A 17281-nucleotide genomic window follows, 5' to 3' on the forward strand; every position below is an offset into this window, starting at 1 on the left:
ATATGATACTATATATACATAGGGATGATGCTACTAGGCATACACACACACATATATATATATGTGATGCTACTAGGCATTTATTTATTTCTATGTGAACACACACTTCCTCGCACTGGTGTGTGCGCGCATGCGCGTGCAGCAGCCGTTCTATCCCAACCCGACTACATCTCCCGTGAGCCCTTGCGCCGCAGAAGAGGGGCTGGGCGAGGGAGGTGACGTCACAGGCGCATGCGCTGAGGCGTGAGCGGCGGCGGCTACGGAAGCCGGCGTGAGGAAGAGGAGGAGGCGAGGCAAGGGGGCGTGGCCGGTCGCGTGACCGGGCGCGAGGGCCTCGGAGGGGAGCCGCGGCCTCGTCGTCGTCCTCTTCCTCTCCGCGCCAAGATGGCGGACGAGGCGAGCGAGGGCCTGCCTCCGCGGTCGGTGCTGCCGGGGCCCTTGAGGGGCGGCGGGGGCGGCGGCGGCGGCTCGGGCTCGGTGTCCTCGTCGTCGTCGTCGGCCCCTGCGGTTGTCGGCGCTCCCTCCGCTGCCGGCCAGGGCCCGCGCGTGGTCCGCATCGTGAAGTCGGAGTCCGGCTACGGCTTCAACGTCCGGGGCCAAGTCAGCGAAGGCGGGCAGCTGCGCAGCATCAACGGGGAGCTCTACGCGCCGCTGCAGCACGTCTCGGCCGTCCTGGGAGGAGGAGCCGCCGAGAGGGCCGGCGTCCGGAAGGGGGACCGCATCCTCGAGGTGTGAGTAGCCTCCGCCGCCGCCGAGAGAGAGAGAGAGGCCCATAAGGAACCACGCGGGAGCCAGGCATCCATCCCCCGACGGGCCAGGCTTCTCCAGGGCTTCCCTGGGTCACTCGGGGGGGCCTCCCGTTCTCCTTCACCTGTGTCTCTGGCCCTCCCCCATTCACAGGGAGAGCAGGGCCTCACCTGGCTCAGGTCACGGGACCCAAAGGCCTTTGGCCCCTGCCTGCCTGCCTAGGGACTGCGGGCCACAGAGTGGAAGAGACCCAGCCCAGCCCCTTGATTCTGCCATGCAGGAACTCCCCGTCAAAGCACCCCATTGACAGGTGGCCCTCCAGCCTCTGCATAAAGACAGCCTCCGAAGAAGGAGACTCCGAGGCAAGAGCTTCCATCCTCAAACAGCCCTTACTCTCAGGAGGTCCCTCCTAATGTTGAGCTGGAATCTCTTTTCTTGTGGCTTGCATCCATTAGTCCTTACCTTATTCTCTGGAGCAGCAGAAAACAAGCTTGCTCCCTCCTCAATATGACATCCCTTCAAGTCCTTAAACAGGGCTCCCATATCACCCCTTCACCTTCTCTTCTCCAGCTCCCTGAGTCCTTCCTCATAGGGCTTCATGGTTCCCAGACTCTTCACCATTTGAGTCCTTTGGAGACATGGCTCCACTTTCTCAACGTCCTTTTTGAACCGTGGCTCCTGACCAGAGCAGAATAGAGTGGCTCCATTAGGGCCAGGAGAGGAAGGGGCCCTGTGGGATGATGCTGAGGAGGAGGATGATACACCCCTTCTCTCTTCTTTGGCAGTGCTTTCGCCTCCTTCAAAGGGACACCGAAAGGCCTTAGGCCTGTAAGAGTTGGGGGGGAAGAAGGGGAGATGGGTATATTAGGGAAGGGGCCATGTTGGGGTGATGCTAATGGAGGGGGATTCCTCTCATGTTTGGCTTATTGCTCATGGTTTCCTACTACAAGGTTGGTTATATGCACTTGTCCTATGTATGTATATATAAATATATATGCAAGAGATTAGGAGGAAGGGAGCCCTCCCCTCATATTTTTTTTTGGGGGGGGCATTTATAGCCTAATTCTGTGTGTGCAAATGCTCCCCCTCCCAAGAATATCCAGGCCGTCCCATAAGGGAAAACAGGAGCCACAGTTAGGACTGGTCCCAAATGCGACACAAATATGGCCAACTTTGTGACTTTGGGGTTGACCCCGATGAAAGGTTTTGCCCAGCTGTGGACTTTGGCTTCCCTCCCAGATGTAAAGGCGCATCCTTTCGCTCTAAGATGCTCAAAAGGACTATTCTGTAGTGCTTCTTTAGTTTTATGATGTGCGGCATTGGCACCACGCTCATGATGCCCTTTGGGCTGCAAGCGATGGCCTCTGGACCAGTTTTGGTCTCCTGACCCTTGGTGAGTTTCCAGGAAGGAAACCATTGCACTGAATGGGTACAAATATGGGGCCAGTCCCTGACACATGGGCATCCTCCCATATCAGAGAGCCTGAGACATCCTGGAGCAGGCTTCTCCTTAATAGCCATCCAAGGGTTCTCACTTCCACTGGGGTTTATTTGGCAGAGAGGAAACCCCTCTGTGAAACGTCTTCTGTAACCCACCCACAGTTACACATCACAACTTTTCCTTCCCCTTTAAAAACAAGAGCCTAGAGATGCCACAGACCGCATTATTACTTCAGACTGTCTTCGCTTCAACGTTTTCAGGAGAGGAGGGTATGGGGTGCCCTGCCTGCCTTAGTGCAACTCACCTGCGCTTAGATGCAATGTTTTACTACACAGATATGTCAGGGACCGCGCTACTATTTTACAGTCGGTGCAAGATTTTCATTTGAGGCTGGGGCTGTGTAACCACCCATTGAAAAGGGATGGTTTCCTTTGGCACTGACGGAGGTACATCAAAACACTGTATTTCCCCCTCAGTTTCAGGGCATTTGGGGGTTTCAGTTACTGGGGTGTCAGAAGACTCCTGCATCCCTAGTTTGCATAATAGCATTTTCACCCTTTAAATATGTGTACCAAGTACTTCATAGATCATAAAGCTGAGATTGGCAAGCTTTGGACCTCCAGAAGTTCTTCTGCTGCAACTCCCATCATCCGTTTTGACTGGCGACGCTGGCTAGGGCCGATGGGCATCGCAGTGCTTCAATACCTGTAAGGCCACAGCTTGCCCACCCCTGTCGTAATGGCTTCCAATAGTGGTTCACTTAAAGCTTTCATTGCGTTGGAGATATGGAAAACTCCCCTTCTAAGCCTGGAAACCTCATCCTGCTCAAAAATTCAAGCTAGTTTTAAATGGACGTGGGTTTTGTAGTCTTTTCTTAGCCGCTCTGAGTCCTTACGCTTTGTCTTCCAGATCGTCTCCAGTATTTCCCCCCTTTATTCTGCGCTTTCGTAGTCCCACTCCTTTTTTTTGAGATCCCCCTTTCCTTCCCTTTCAAAGAAAAGATGGGATCCTTCTCTTAGAGGCAGTTCACTCTCAGACGTTGTATTGAACTCACGTGAATATTTGTTCTTTTGGGGGGGAACATAAACAAGACTTAGAAAGTCAGAAGGATGGAAAAGAGGTGTGTTAGGGGATGGTCCCCTTTCCAATGACAATAAAAGGGCTGCTGAATACAGGAGAGTTGGCAGACTCTAGCTATAAGGGCAGGAGGCCTTTTGCTTTTGCATGCCTGTAGTGAATGAATATACAGAGGAGAAGCCTCTGCTGTTGCTGAGTCTGGTTGGTGTGCAATTGGCAGTATTTGGTTGTGGCTCTTGCACTTGATCTTATTCCTGTTTCTCTTTCAAGCTGCCTACAGTGTTATTAGATCTTTATGGTGTGTGTGTGTGTGTGTGTGCGTGCGTGTATATATATATATATATATATGGCACTATACAGACCGCCCAAAAAGGACAGTCTCCCGGCGCCTTGCTTCGCAGCAGGCAAACCGTGCAGCTCCCTCGTGCAGCAAAAAGGACCCGCAAAAGTGGGTCCTCCTTGCGGCGCCATAAGGATGTTCCAGTGTGCCAATGGCGCACTCGTGATGTCCTTATGACGCCAGGACGCTAAGCATCCGTTGCGTCAAAATGGTGGCACCCATGTAGACAAGGTGCTGCCATTTTGCTGCCGCCAGTACGTACTAGGGTTAGGGAGCGTCTGAATGGTGCGCGCTCCCTAACCCTACTGCCGCCGCCACGCTACATTCTGCCGGTCTGTATCCCGCCTAAGTCACCTTGAGAGTTTGCAGAGGTAGAACTTAAGACATGGAGCATTCTGACTTGGTACATTTGTCCCTCCACATTTGCGGCTTTGACTTTGGCATATTTGATCATTCACGGATTTGATTAATATGTTCTCTCTGTGCGCTCCAGCACAACTCTGTGGTCAACTTTAACCAAACATGAAGGACCTAGAGATTCCTAGAGAGAACAGTCCACTGTGCATCTATAGCTCCTCCAGTGCAATTCGGTGGTCAGTGTCTGGCAGAGAGTGCTTACATCCACGGAGGTCCCGTGCCCTTAACCCCATCGAAAGTGGAGGGACCACTGTACACCTGAAGCTAAATTTGATCTGTTGTGACCCCTTCGGTGTGTAACCTTCCTTAGACCCCAAATCCACCTTCCTATTAAGAATGAAATACTTGGAAAGGGAAAGGCAATCTGTCCCTTTTGTAGTACCTCCATGCAGTTTTGGGGACTAAAATGGTTGCCCATAAAACCTTGACCTGCCCTGAAGAAAGGAGCAGGAAACTTCTCCGTAGCTTCTCTCTTAGACGCGTTTCTCCAGCCTGTTTTCTTACAGAGTTGTTAAGTGTTGTAGACTGTGTCGACGACAACTGTGCTTTCGCTTATTGGACGAAACAAGCATTTTGTGCCATTTCAGAACCCTTTACCATCTCCTTCCTTCCACTGCGCACTTTTAGAAACATTTTGGGGTTTGGGATTCCTGCAAAATTGCAGGAGGGGGTCATGTTTTTTGTCGTGATCCTCGATGCTGGCGGACAGTGCTTGTGTTTGGGGGGTTGTTGGCAAAAAGGGACAACGTGTCTCCGTTTTAGTTGAGCAATACTCCTATGATTGGAAAATGGAGTCACCGGCTTTTTCCTTTCAGTGGTGAACATGGACAGCTTTTTCAACCAGGGCACAGGGTTCCTATTCTTGACTGCGCCGCTTCCCGGGAGCTGACTAATTCTTCAACCCAAGAATTGTGTGCCGTTGTGCGTCTGTACAGAGTTGTGTCATTTCTATTCAAGGGCCGGAAGAAGCGGTGGCTGCTGGAGGCTGCAGGACTGGGCTTTTTAAAACGTGTGGCAAATGCATCTCGACCCACAGTCGCTGGTTAGGATGGAAATAATCTTGGGACTCTGGTTGTCTGGCCCTAATCCGAACACCTTGCATCGCGTTGGTCTGCGTCTCACAAGGCAAAAACATACTTTAAAGAGACGCCATCGTGGAAGGCGTCAAACGCACTTTTTATTTCTAGTGTTTATATCAGTTTGAAATTACAGCCATTACCCGATCTTTACGTTGTTTGCGGTGTTTACTAAAGTATAACAACGGTGTAGATTATAGACATTACTGATTCTTCCTAGATGGTAGCTGTTAACCTTTTCTTTTGGTTTTCAAAAGCGTCAAGCATTGCTTTTTCTCCGCAGATGGAAACTTGCCATCCCGCCCTGCAGTTCGGCTCATTTGGATTTTGTTCCTGTTTAGATGAAGCGACTAGAGAAACATTTCCACATACCAGCCAAAAAGTGTCAGAAGATTAAGGCCTGCTTTGGTTTTGCATACTTTGAGAATAATAATACATGTCTGTTCCTTCCCTTCCAATATGTAATACAGTGGTACCCCGGGATACGAATTGATCGCGTTACGAAATTTCCGGGGTACAAAAAAGTTAGATTGGAAAAAACTGTTCCGGGTAACGAAAGATTTTTCGGGTTACGAAATTCATTTCGGCGCGAAATTTAAATGCGAAGCGCAGCTAGCGGCTTTCCAGCGCTAACGGAAAGCCTTTTCGGGTTGCGAAATGTATCGGGTTACGAACGGCGCCGTGGAACGAATTAATTTCGTAACCCGAGGTAGCACTGTACTGAAGTCTATATGTAGTCCTTTTTTTGGTATCATTTCAGTAAGGGGATATGTTCATATGCATTTCACATTGCCCCTCTGTTTCAACAGCCCTCTTAACATGTGTTACTAATGCTTGAATGATTCTTTCTACAGGTGTTGCTGGCTAACATATTGCAAACCACCTAGAGAGTGCTTAGTTCACTATGAAGTGGTACAGAAATGCAAAGTGCTGAAGTGCTACATCAGTTTGCAGTCAGTTTTCCATGCCAGAGACAGACCATTTGATTTGGAAACTGTCAGATCAGAGAACCAGTGGGTTTTCAGCGGTCAAGAGTAAAAGAGCTGCGATAACAGTGGAGAATCATTTGTCAAATAGTTTGATGAGTGAGTTTACGGATATTATTTGCTTTCTAGTTGACCATTGCCTACCGCTTTCTTGGGCTCGTCTTTCTCAAAACCATTGGCTTCTTGGGGTCCGTGTGCCCCAAATTTTATAAGGTCTATGAGGAAACCTTGGGGTTTTTTTAGCTTGCGGCAGAGAAGATGGTTTGTAGGGGCTGGTAAAATGGTGCGGAGTAGGCTTCCCTGGTGCACTGCTCTCCAGATGAGTTGGATTTCAACTTGCTTTACAGTGGGCCCTTGTTATCCGCTGGGGTTTGGGTCCAGGATCCTCCATGAATAACAAAATCCATGGATGCTCAAGTCCCATTAAAGCAGTACTTTAGCAGAGCCTTTGGCTCTCCTAATGTTTTGGACTTCACCTCCCAGAGGTCCCAACCAGCTTGCCCAAATGATCAGGGATTCTGGGAGTCTAAAACGCCTAGAGGACCACTGCATTAATGACATTGGCATAGCAAAGTGGTCCCTTGTATAAAATGGAAAATCAAGCTTTGCTGTTTGGAATTTATACTTTCTTTGGAATATTTTGAATCCGTGGATAAGGAAGGCTGAGGTACCGTTGACTGTCTATGATGTGGTTCAGCACCATGTGAGGAAGACTGTGAGAGATATATATGTATATATTCGTCTTTGCCTCTCATTGTTTCTTCAAAGGAATTGTTTGGCAAAGGGTCTAGTCATACAAGAGCGGGTTCTTCACGGAAAACACAGTTTGTTTAAGGAATTCACTGCCATGTGACATGGAAATGGCCACTGATGTGCATGGCCTTTGAAATGCGTTAGACAAAGCTGCAGAGGAGGGCTTTCCCCTATGAAAGTGTAAACGGGAAAGCAGTATATCAATTGCAGTGGCTGCGTCTCGGCTGGTGCTTTCGAGAAGGGGATAGGTCACCAAATAGTAGTCGCTGAGGGGCAAAGAGTGGGAGGATGCACTTACTTACAGCAGTAAAGCTTGGTGTTTTAATAGGGGTGAGGTTCTAAGGACCAATTTTTAAAAGCCGTACCTGTTTGAAGTTCTTGGCAATCCATACTGCACTCCAGGAGGATTAGTACAGTGGTCTTTTGGTATCTGCCGGGGTTTGGTTCCAGGAGCCCCTGCGGATACCAGACTCTGTGGATGCTCAAGTCCCTTTATATACAGTGGTGCACTACAGTGTTGTACCTTACTTAAAATGGTGGAATCAAGGTTTGTGTGCATCACTTCCAACTTAAGGCAACCCTATCATGGGGTTTTCTTGGCAACATTTATTCAGAGGAGGTTTGAGTTTTTACATGGCCGAGCTGGGATTCGGACCCTGGTTTACAGATTCTTAGTCCAAGTGCTCAAACCTGCCTTTTGAGATTTTTGGTGTGTTGAGGGATATTTTCAAGGTGTGGATGGTTGAATCTATAGATACAGAAGGCTGACTATCGTAAGTGGCTTGGGATGTGGCAAGAGTAAGTCATACCTGCAGGTTTTCTATAGTGGAAAGGTACCATCACACGGAGGTACATTCTTGGCCTGTGAAAAGGAAGGGTAAGCCAAAACCCTTCAGTTTATGTTTTTCTTCTAAAATTCCTTCTTTGTGGTCCTAGATGAATCTCCTTCAAGATGGGATGTGGTTCTTTCTCTCTCTCTTGCTCTCTCTCTCGGAAGTGAATGACTAAAAGCACTATGTTAGTACTACTGGTGCCATATCAAAATTAATTTTTAGGTCAGAGCAATATTTTAAAACATGCACTGGTTTGGTCCATGCCTGCCACAGTTTGCCCCACTTTGGGGCTGGCCAATCTCATAAGGAGCTGTGCGCTCTCTTAGGTGCCCTACTTCTGAGAACCTCTCTTTCTGAACCCAATGATTTGCTGTTACAGAAGACTCATTTCCATCAGCACAGGGATGTGGCTTTGTGGTTTTTCTTTAGGTATTGACATTTTTGGTTATGAGCCAGGGAATAATTCATTTCTCTGACACTGGGCACCAACTGGTGTATCTGATTTTAGTCCTGGGCAAAGAGGTGACTGGCTTCTCATAGTCATAATCTCCATTTACTGTGGATCCTACACATTTGCTGGGGTTAGGTGCACAGGAATGCAAATAAAAACACTGCCTTTTTTTAAACCTGAGAGAACACCTCTGTGGGAATCTTTAGGTCCTCCAGAGCAATTTTGTGGTCAAGATCTGCCAGAGGTTGACCATGAAAATGCGCTGGAAGACCTACAGATGCCTAGAGAAGTGTTCCCTCTAGGAATCTCTAGGTGCTCCAGTGTGACTTTTGGTAGAGGTTGACAATAGAGTCATGCTGGAGGACCTAAAGATTCCTAGAGAGAACATACTAATCAAATTGGTGAATCATCGAATCTGCAAAAGTCAAAGCCGCAAATGAGGAGGGCCAGCTGTTTTTAGAAAAGGACCTAACAAGAAGATACATCTGACATAGTTGGCTTGGAGGGCTTGGAAACCTGTGCCCAATAAAGCATGGTAGTGTTTAAGGTTCCACAAGACAAAGCAACATGGGGACTTGACTTGCATAAAACACATTGGACCATACTCTTCCATTTGCAGTCTTTAAACAACAACAGCAGCCAACGAGAGATAAAGAGCGGGGGCTTGAAGTGGGAAAGAGTGGACCTTTGAGCTGTCTGGGGGAGACAGTTTCCTTTCAGGGTTAAAGTAAAATGATCAGCCTCTGAAATGATTAACCTGCAATTGGGGAAGGAATCCAGTCAAACAGACAGAGTCAGGGGGATGTGAGATTTGCGTAGCTAAGCTGAAGAGGAAGCCAGATGAATACCGAAAACGGGAAGCCCAGTGGGGGAGTTTCATGTGGAAGCTAATGTGTGCTGCCTGTGCCTTCTTGAGCCCCGCAGTGCCTTTGCAGAGCAGATTTTTCTCTGGCGAAGGAAATGCCAAGAGGTGTCAGAGTACCAGAGGGCAGTGTCCTGGAGTGCTCTCTGGAAAGGCGGCAGAGGACGTGTTTAAAGTGGCTCGGGTGTCTTTCTGGGTGGGAGGCAGGTTTCCTGGAAGTCCACTTCCCATGTCACATTCTCTGGCCTTTTAACACAGAATAGGCTGATGCCATCCTTGTCTTCTAAAGGCCATAGCGGATTTTTGTGTGCTCTGAAAGGTGTTTCTGTAATGCGGCTATTTTCATGGCGTTGTATAAATGCCCAGCCGAACTCACTTGGCAGCGGTTCCTTTTGCTGCGCCAACTCAGTGGGCCTATTAACAAATCAGCCGGCCATGTCTCCTTCCCTCTCAGTAGTTCCTAAAAAACTTCTAGGGGTAGCTGTGTTGGTCATATAGTAAATCCGCTAACTTCCAAACAACGATACCGTTATAGGGACAACCAAAATGCACAATTACATGTTGCAAGCTTTTGAAGTCACACTGGTTTCTCCATCAGGCAAACAGGAGAAAGAAATGGAAGAAGTTAGTCATAGGCCTGCATTTTCTGTTTCTGGTCTTAGTTCAGGTGGTTTGGAGGACTGTCTGCAGGCTGGCACTTCTCCCTTTGGCCATGCAGTCGCTGGTAGATTTTCAAAGTCAAGGGAATTTAATGTCCATTTGCAGCTGAAAGAAGATGTTTCCTTAGAATCCAGTGTGTCTCCTTCCTTTTTGAAGCCACAGGCTCAGATATAGGTAGAGAACACTGAATTTCTCAAGAGGTCTTCCATGTTTTGTGTCAGGAAGACTTCCTAAAATTGGGGAGCAAGGCTGTGAAGAACTCAGCCAACGACTTCCATGAGCTGAACATGTCCTCATGTCCCCCTGAAGATACTTGGAGGCATTTTGGGGTGAAAACATGCTTTTGGAGTGAAAACCTGGAGCCCATGAAAGGGATGTCCGAGGGTTGCAGTTTGCAGATCTAAAGCGATGCCTTTTTGGCATTTCCACAGCTGCTGAGATGCCAGATCACCAGGCGAAAGAAGGTTGGGCACAATGGATGTGATAAGGCAGCTTTTATATGTTCAGGAACAAGAATCAAACCAGTCTTCCTTATGGAAACGGGTCGGTTTTTGAAGTGTTCTCCTGGCCAGGACATCGACCCTGCTGCTTTAAAGCCCCTTTGCTTCTTCCCGGTCTGGTCCTGTCCTTGAAGGATACTGTGAATCAAGAGGCCGCATGCCTGCCTTGGCAAAGGAACAAAAGCTGGCCTCTTTATCATGCAACACAAAGATACAAATCCTTAAAAGGGTGGGTTAAATTTCGCTGGGAGCCGCAGAGCGCATACAAAGTGGAAGGGATTGTTTTAAAGTTGGCTTTTGGCTCTTTCTGCGCAGGACTCTCCCTGGCACCCTCGCCCTGATGGAGCCATTTAACAGGACATTGTGTGCAATCCTACTGAACCCCATCTTCTGCACTCTTGCAGGTAAATGGGATTTGTCTCATTAATCTCGGTCCCACTCCATCCTCCCCGCGTTCTTACTCTTTGCTATCAACAGGGAGTACTCTTTTCTCTCTCTTCCAGAGATTGCTTCCTAGTGTACCAACCCATGTGTAGAGTTTCCTTATGGCCCTCCTCAGGAGGGACTGTGAGGTTTTGAAGGAAGCTGTGTCATGTTTCTGTAGCCCTCCAGGTGTTGTTGGACTGCAGTTCCCAGCACCCCTCACCAACAGCTGTGAGGGCTAGGGTCTGAAGGAAGTTGCAGTCCAATAGCGTTTGGAGATGCATGCCTTCCCAACACCTTGGTCCAGGGTTTTCATGTAAGATGATCACTTTTCTCGGTGCCCTTCACCTTAGCATGACTGGAGGTTTGGAAACCATGGTGTAAGTGGTTCGAGTGCTGGACTATGACTCTGGAGACCATGTTTCCTCTAGGAACATCTCCGGCACGCAAATGGCCAGCTTCCGGTACAGTTGCTCTGGAGGACCTAGAGATTCCTAGAGAGAACAAGACTGTCATCCCTTGGGTCAGTCTCAAGCGACCAAAGTCCTTTACCGCTTGCATGCAGGGTTGGGTCTGCGGCTTCCAGTGCATCTTTACACCTGCCGTTTCATCCCTCGCCTATCGCTACAGGGCTTTTTCGGAAGTTGGGTATATCCTTCGAGCCTGTGCAATGGATTTTTCTGGTGGAGCGCAGCATGCACTGAATTGGCCTCACCCTTAAAACCAGAGGTTCGGCTGTTGAGGCCTTGACAAGCATGGACAGTGGCAGTGAGGTCCTCAGGTCGTAGGTTTGATTAGAGTTTCCTTCTCTTAGATGATTGACCTTACAGGGTTAGATAAGCACCATCTGCCTGGGTTTGGGATTAGAGTTTTCATTCTCCTAGGATGGTTGCCATAAGGCTAGAGAGCCCATCCTGCCCTTTGGCACTCTTGGTCAGACCCTTTGGTTGTCACCTGTCTGTTATGGGAGGCCCTACCAGTGGCTATTATACCACCGCCAACATAGCTCACAGTTTCATTAGGGTATGCAAGCCTCTCCCCCACGACAAGGGGGCCTCAATGGAGAGAATATATTAACCAAAACCACAAATAGTCAAATCCTCCAAAGTCAAAGCTGCAGATTGCTGACATAATAGATGGTTAGGGGGTTTATGGATAGTTCAGTAGTTTCTGGCTTGTGGTGGGCCGGTGAACCGAGGGTTAGATTTGAGGCTGGATGGCACAGAACGGAAGCCTTGCCTTGTTGTAGCAGAGCATCCTGTCTACACCAGAGAGCAGTAAAACACTCTTCTCCCTTGGAGGTGCCAAGAGGACTATGAGGGCAATAGTCCTTCTGTCTGTTTGCCCCTGCAGCTAGCAATTAAAGGTAAGATGACCCTAATCATGGAAGCTCTGATATGTTATCCTGTCTCATTTCATGGCCTTGGGCCACGAAAGCAACTCCTTCTACTCCTTGGAAGGAATTATGCAGATCAGGTGGATTGCTCCTGTTTGCAGTGAAGTGGCTGTGGGAGGATGAGCCGTCTCAAACCAGTTTTAGCTGTGATGCGGAAATAGGTCTCCGAAGCATATCCTCAGGGATGTGTCCAAATTTCCAGCTTGTAGTGGAGGAGAGAGTCAACCAGAAAAGGCCTGTGTGTGTGTCACGTTGAATTTCCCCTGACCCAACTCTTGAGCCTTGGGGATGGCTTGTGCTAAAAATCCCAATTAAAAATACACGGCGTGCTTGTTCTCTGCTTCCACCGGTTTTGCTGGGGAGCGGTGTTTGTGAGGGGGGGTGTGCGCATTCACACATGTAAAAACAGTTTGGAAGAGGCGGACAGAAAAGAGGAGAGACTGGCTGGATATCAGGCGTGGGCGGATTGTGGCCCATGGGCCACTGATAGCTTCCATGACTGTTAGTATTTCCCAGTCCCCCATGATATCTCTCTCTCTCTCTCTCTCTCTCTCTCTATATATATATATATATATATACACACACAGTCCGTCCTCGCCTTACGCGGGGGATCCGTTCCGGATCCCTCCGTGTAAGGCGAATTACGCCTATGCTCGAGCCCCATTGGAAACAATGGGGCTCGTGCGCGGCGGCGCGCAGGGCGCAACGGGCACATGCGCCCATTCAATTGAATGGGACGTGCCGCCCCGCGCGCGTGCCGTGGCTTGAGCGCGTATGCTCAAGGCCGTGTATGGCACGCCCACGTATGGCGCGCGTGCACTGTATATATATACGTTTATATTTTTTCGAAAAAAATTATCCCCTCTAAATGCCCTTGAGAAAGCATGGGGGCATTTTCACCACGTCCAGGGCTATTTTGGGCTCAGGAAAAGTGACCATAGTGGTCCTTCCACATTTGCTAAGGTTGGGGGTGTAGAACCCCTGTTACCTAAGAGAACACTTCTCTAGGAATCTCCAGGTTCTCCAGTGCATGATCAACCAGATAATGTTCACAGAATCACGCTGGAGGACCTACAGACGCCTAGGGAAGTGTTTTCTCTAGGAACGTCTAGGTTCTCCAGCAACGACTCTATGGTCAACTTCTAGCAGAGTTGTGTTGGACAACCTAGAGATTCCTAGACAGAATGCATTAATCAAATCCACAAATGTCAAAGCTGCAGTGTAGAGGGCCATCTGTGTAGTAACTTCCTATTGTTAAAATAGGCCTCTCATGGACTTAAAATCATAGTGAAAATCCCCCTATGTCCTCAGAGGACATTTGAGGACCATTTAAAGTAATTCTGCAGGGTACTGTGGTGTTATGATCCTCCAAGGTCTCCTGTGGGGCTGTATCACCTCTTCCCAGCCTTCTTCAATTGCCTATTTTAGCTGTAGATGAATAGGGAAGGGTTGGATGTAGAAGGCTAGAATAGTGTGTATTGTACCTGCTGCTTGCTTGTCCTTAGAGAAGTTGTGAAAGACCCCCAGTCGCTTTCCAAATGGTTTCCAGCTACCAGGAAGACCAGACCCACTTTAAAACAAATAGCACACCAATCAAGTTGAAATTATCAGGGTGCCAGGTTCTGTGCCACTTGCAACATGTGGGTGAGAGCCAGAATGGTGTAATGGTTTGAGCATTGGACGACAGTTCTGGAAATGGGGTTCAAATCCCCACTTGGCCCTGGAAACCCACTTGTGTGAGTCTCTCAGCCTCAGAGGAAGGCCAAAGGAAAAAAAAACAACTTGAAGGAAAACAGCAACTCTTTGGAAAAGGGTTCGAGCGGCCTACCTTAAAGTCGCAAATCGGTTCACACTGATGTGAGGCCAAGTCCCTGTGCGTACATTGGCCAAGAAATACTTGGGTTTGCAATGCGTGGACCTCAGCTTTTTGACACTGTCTGGTGAACTGACTGTTAGGGTTAATGTCCTCCTTTTGTTGTGGCCCGTTTCTCCTTTGCTTTCAAAACCCAGCAGGACGGAGTGGCTTTTTAATTCCCCGGTGCCCTTAAACGCAGAGTGTTTCTCATAGGCTTTGTCTGTTGCACTTTTCATTCTACGCGGCTAGCAGATGAAATGCAGGGGGTGGCCGTTGCTTTTGTGCCCTTCCTTGAAAACCACTGGGAAGCCTCAGACGGTTAGTGGTTAAAATCAGGATGGTTGACTTTCGCCTTGGTGCTCCCTGTGCTGATTTTCCCTCTGTTAAAATCTCAGCAGGATCTAGAAGCCAGCATTGTAACAAGCCTATATGTTATCTATCGCACATGTTTGGGGTCCTTACTTTAACTGAGCAAGCCATGAAAAGAAGCCGTAACAGTGAAAATAAAGGGAGAGTCCCTTGTGCGACAGTGCTGCATTACTTGGCCTGCTTTCAGGCCACTGTCCCATTTGAAGTCGCTGGCAGGATCCAGACTGCATTTGAAGGCTCCCTGCCAGTGCCAGAGGCCTTTAGGAGACATCTTAAATTCCCCCTTGTACTGATAAAATTTTGGGTCTATGTTAGTGTGAGCAGAAGGAAACGCTGATGGGTAGATATATGCGTTCTGTCCAGGAACACTGGCCTTCCAAGACCCTACTACTTTTTATCTGCTTTGGTTTTCCCTTCTTGCTGGTAAGATGCAGATAATGTCACATAGCCATCCGATGGCTGTGTTGAGAAAATACAGATGTGCATTGGGGAGTAGAGTCTTGAATGCATTGCAGTTCATGGCTCATTTTACCTTACTACATGGGAGACCACCAACAAATGCCACGGTACTGTAGGCCAGTAGTTCTCAACCTCTGGTCTTCCATATGTTTTTGACTTCATCCCCCAGATGCCCTCATCATTAGCCATGCTGAAAAAGGCTTCTGGGTGCTGAAGTCCAAAACAGTTGGAGGATCAAAGGTTGAGAACCTCTGCTGTAGGCTACGTTTTGGAGGAAGGAACCAGCAGAACCATCTCTGAGCATCCCTTGCCTAAGAAAACCCTGTGAAACTAATGGAGTCGCATAAGTCAATAGGTGACACAGAGAAGCTGGTGAAGTAGGCGAGGGCAAAGGGTTAGTACTTGCCACCTCCTGAGCCAGTCATCCAAGTTGGACACATTGGGTCATGGCGCAGCCACCCATCCCTGAGAATAGATCCAGTTGTTCAGCTATGGAGCTCAGTAGTTGAGAGAGGGGCCTGGTGACTTGAGGGACATCAGGTTGCCAGAAAGGGTTGGCATGGAGCTGTTTTAGCTTTGGTACTCTGGACCTAGAGCCTGGCATGGATACCCAAGGGTGAGGAGTTGCACTAAGGTTCCGACGACAGTGAGCTGAAGTGGATTGAGTGCTACTTCTCCTAACCCATACAAAGCTGTTAGGTTTGGTGTCCAATCAGTTGGAAGCCTTTGGCTGAGTTCTTCAGCTGGGTTGTTGTTGTGGACAGTCTTCTGGGTTGAAATGAGGAAAGATGGTGAAGTTCTGGTAGCAATGAATTCAGACTGGTCCTGTATTGTTTTCTATGCCTTGCAGTGGGCCAAACTCAGCCTCAGATAGCATTCTTCAGCATTGCCTGGATGGAAAGGTTCCCAGATCTTCTTGGGCAGTTTAGCCTCGGTTGGCTTGGGACTCCTTTGGAGCCGCTCTTTCCCAAACTCCAGGGACAGGGCAGGTCTGCTGAGACAACAAGGGGTTCCTTGTGGGAAACAGACCAGTAGAGAAGCCAAGGACAGGAGCAGGAAGCCTCCTGGAGAGTCGGAGCATGGCAACTCCTTGTTTGCAAAGAGAGAGCAAAACGAAGCACAACTACTCTGAACAATTTGTTCATTCAGTAAACCCAAGAGTGAGGCTGCCGGTGACCTCTTCCCTCTGCAAGAAGCTTCCCGTTTTGGCTTGCGGCTGTCAGATCCACAGCTCCGGGCTTTGCAGCGATTATTCCCCACTGGGTTGCCATGGGGACTTGGTTGCAAAAGGCCCTAGCCTTTTGGTCCTTCTGACTGCAGGGATGGAGTTGCAGGGTCACATGGAGTGATGGGCATCCGCCATCCTGTCCTGGCACTGAAGTTGCTGCAGCAATGTGTGTATGTATGTGATTTTTAAAAGAATAACCTTGACAGCTGCCTTACAGTTAAGGCATTATACTGGTGCACTGGTCCAATATGGTCAGCAATGATTGTCAGTAGTTTCTCAGGATTTGAGGTAGGATTCTTAGTTTCTACCTGGTGGGACTTCCAGGGTTTCATCCTACTTGGTGTCTTAGGTCAGATGCGTTCATGTCTGTTCCTGGGGGTCTAGTGGGGGACTTGATCTTACATTATTTCATTCCGGCTGCCCTCTTACAGAAGGGGTTTTCTGGGTGGGTTGGTTCCACACTGGATTTTCTTCCCAGCCTGAGAACACATTCGGCTGCCCATGCCAGTTGCTTCTCATTACCTGATGCTGGGTAACATGGTTGTGCCCATGTCCTGTTTGTTGACATCTTTCTGGAGCTTCTGCATTGCTATCCGAGGAACAGAATACTGGGCTCAAGAAGCATTTGGTCTCCTATATGTAGCGATGAGGGCTTGGACTATTGGCCATCTGTCAGGTGCATGGATTGTGTATTCCTGCATGGCAGGTGTTTTGATGGCCGTTGAAGTCTCTTCCAACACTATGATTCAACAGGGCTCTTCTCTGGTTCACTTTAGACAAGTATTATCTGATGGCTAGGCTTGGCTCTCAGGGTGGTTGTAGGTAAGGCTAGCATGGATACTTCCTTGAAAGTACTGTAGTTCTTTCCCTCTAAAATGCATCTCCTTGAGTCTGAACATGTGTTGTGAAGCACTTGTTTCCTGTCTTTAGCTGTGTGAAGGTCCAAAAAAAAGCCATATCCAGGGACCAGTGTACTTAGACATCATTGGAATGCCTCCTGCTAAGTTGGCTTTGTTGGGACTCCCTACTTACTAAGTGGCTGTTTTAGTGTTTCAGTGTTGTGTGTGTGTGTACTGTCAAGTTGCCCATGAATTTCCTAGGGTTTTCTTAGGCAAGGAATATTCAGGTGGCTTTGCCCGTTCCTTTCTTTGAAATAGAGCTTACAGTACCAGGTATTCCTTGGCAGTCTCCCAGCCATGTCCTAGCCAGGGCTGACGCTGCTTAATTCCCAAGATCAGACAGGATCTGGTTCCTTCCATGGGGGCTCCCCAGGCATGTTGGGAATTGAAATCCAACACATCTGGGAAGCACCAGGCTGGGAAGGGTGCCCTTATCTATTATGATGGGTACCAGGGACATGAATGATAGCAGGCAGTTTGGGGGATTATTTTACTCTTCTGAAGTGCAA

The 17281-nt window shown here is 48.6% G+C and overlaps 1 protein-coding gene across 2 annotated transcripts in view; it reads left to right on the forward strand.

Annotated features, from left to right (window-relative positions):
- Nucleotides 1–292: 292 nt before the first annotated feature.
- The window catches only part of LOC149301820 (sorting nexin-27-like), a 31414-nt gene continuing 14425 nt past the window's right edge, over nt 293–17281 (forward strand). The window contains exon 1 of one of the 2 annotated variants that reach the window (XM_089483202.1): nt 293–731. In XM_089483202.1, the coding sequence (XP_089339328.1) occupies nt 385–731 (347 nt within the window). In that variant the 5' untranslated portion in view covers nt 293–384. The remainder of the gene's footprint in view (nt 732–17281) is intronic. The other variant, XM_089483203.1, reaches the window with a different exon arrangement.

Source organism: Sceloporus occidentalis, unplaced genomic scaffold (assembly GCF_023333645.1).
Source record: "Sceloporus occidentalis isolate IW3139 unplaced genomic scaffold, rSceOcc1.0.p SCAF_20, whole genome shotgun sequence".
NCBI lineage: Eukaryota > Metazoa > Chordata > Lepidosauria > Squamata > Phrynosomatidae > Sceloporus > Sceloporus occidentalis.